Genomic DNA, 2,160 nt, shown 5'->3' on the forward strand with positions numbered 1-2,160 from the left:
ATTTTGGAAAGGAAATTGGGGATTGTTCGATATATAAACGAAGGGAAAATAATTTATATTCCTAACTGATTAAAAAAAGACATACATAAAGTTTAAAATAAAAAATCGTTTTGGTTTTTCGGGCTACATTTTCTAGATACAATTTGATTAAATGAAGCCTAAACTGAAATACTGAATCAATTTTAGGACTAATTCAAAAATTAGGAAGAGTTTGAGAGTGGAACATAAATACAAAACTTTTGAGTGGAAAGAAAGTTGTGTATTAGATTTAAAGCTATGGAGTTTCTTTCACTGCAAAAAAGAGTGACCAAGTTATTTATTTTTTGTTATACATACATGTTGTAAACTTTGTAATTAATGCATAAGCTTGCATATCTATAAGTATCAATAAATAAAATAAACACATTCAAGCACGTGAGCTTATTATAAAATGCGGTTTAACAGCCCATGTCAAATTAAAGAGCTGATAACCTAATTTCGATAAGGACATGGTAGAGGTAGATCTAATGTTATACGGGGTTCGATCTCACTTCCTTCAAGATATAAATAGTTTGGAAGCAAGGAAGATATAAATAGCCTGCAAGACCGCTAGGCCAGGAAGGCTCTTAGGAATGACTAAGAGACTGCCATAGCAAAAAGGAGTGACCTATTTTTTAAATCGATTTATTGCTACACTCACATTCAAGTTTTTTTTTATTTCTAATGGCAAGGCAAATTACATTTATAAAAACAAGCCAATGCAAAACAATGAGCAAGCAATTACAAATATTGACCGAAGTCATTGAAGCCTCAGGCGTTCTCTAGCTCTCCAATACAGGGCGGACTCGTAGTTGGCAGAGCCACGAAGTGCCTCAAATCGATGCAGATGAGCTCTATTCAGAAGTTCTCCCAGATAGCATAATGAACAAAGAGGGGATACCAATTGTATGGAGATATCAAAAATACCAATATCACTCAGGCAGTTATGTCCGGTAACCAGCCGGAGCAATGCAACTGCCTCACGTCTTGGGCAATCGGGTATATTAGCAATATCCTCACTACTCCAGGTCTTGGATTTAATCCTATCTTGTATTTATGTTTCGAATCTCGACTTAAAAGCCTGTTTCCAGAACAGCTTTTTCGAGTGAAAAGACAGCCCGGAGCCATTTGTTGGCTGCAGAAAAGTACCTTTTCGTGCGAGAAGATCTGCTTGATCATTCCCATAAATGCCACAGGGTCCAGGAATCCATTGTAACTTGATACGTTTGTTTTCTTGACTAATACGACGAATTAACTCCCGGCACTGAAGGACCTCAAAAGATGTAGGGGCCCCAGCAGAACCAATGACCTGTATGGCTGCCTGCGAGTCCGAGAGTATAACAACCGTTTCAAATTCGCGTAGAAGGTCCAGGAGTTGCACCAACGCAATGCGGATGGCCTCCACCTCTCCATCAAAGGCCGTTCTGTTCTTGCCCACAGAAACAAAATGAGAGAAGAGTCTACTCATATTCAAGTTCGTGTGCTTATTTCAAAGAATGGACTATAAGTTCTTATCTAATCGAAGAATAGATAGCACAAGTTCGAAGAAGTCACTAAGGTACATCCGGGATTAAGGCGGGTTCCAATCCTGCTACCTGCTATAAAAATAACCGAGACGGTCCGGCCCTAAGCGTGACTTTGAGACTAAAATGTTGGAGTAAGACATAAGAGGCAGCAGGTTTGGGTCCCTAGTTCACTGGAGAACATTAATGTTTACAAGAAAACAGCATCTAAGTGTATGAATAGTAGATTTTTTGGGTAAAGAAATTTATGGGATACATTTGTTGTAATGGGTCTCTTTCATTCCAGTACAGGTGGCACGCTGGGTTTGGTCTAATCTAGTTGAATTTACCAGATTATACAACATCAGTGCATATTAGCAATTGTTTTCGAAGAATATTGCACATCAAGTGTTTCCATAAAATTTGTAATGCAGAAATTCTTATAAAAGCAAAACAGAAACCGATTGATATGGAAATTAAAAAAACGTAAATAGAAATACAAATGTAGATTGGTCATGTTCTCCTTAAACCAGAAAAATTTAAAGTTAAACAAGTTTTTATTGGAATCCTCAGGGCAATAGAAAAAGATAAGGACGTAAAAATACTTGGCGCAGGATGATAGCAAATGAATTGAAAACAA

The 2,160-nt window shown here is 37.3% G+C and overlaps 1 protein-coding gene across 1 annotated transcript; it reads right to left on the minus strand.

Moving 5' to 3' along the window:
* Window positions 1-778: 778 nt before the first annotated feature.
* LOC139426143 (uncharacterized) lies at window positions 779-1,486 on the minus strand. Its single transcript, XM_071183910.1, has 2 exons — window positions 1,168-1,486; window positions 779-1,065 (listed from the first exon to the last, which is right to left on the minus strand). Exons 1-2 carry the CDS (start codon window positions 1,484-1,486, stop codon window positions 779-781), a joined length of 606 nt encoding a protein of 201 aa, XP_071040011.1.
* Between the last annotated feature and the right edge of the window lie 674 nt (window positions 1,487-2,160).

Source organism: Parasteatoda tepidariorum, chromosome 8 (genome assembly GCF_043381705.1).
Source record: "Parasteatoda tepidariorum isolate YZ-2023 chromosome 8, CAS_Ptep_4.0, whole genome shotgun sequence".
Taxonomy (NCBI): domain Eukaryota; kingdom Metazoa; phylum Arthropoda; class Arachnida; order Araneae; family Theridiidae; genus Parasteatoda; species Parasteatoda tepidariorum.

What these genes read in the sequence shown, in the direction of transcription:
- LOC139426143 (XM_071183910.1), bottom strand. Translation starts at nt 1,486, where the DNA reads ATGAGTAGACTCTTCTCTCATTTTGTTTCTGTGGGCAAGAACAGAACG. An exon ending in AGATCTTCTCGCACGAAAAG is followed by an intron (nt 1,066 to 1,167) that starts GTACTTTTCTGC and finishes CATAAATACAAG; the next exon opens with ATAGGATTAAATCCAAGACC.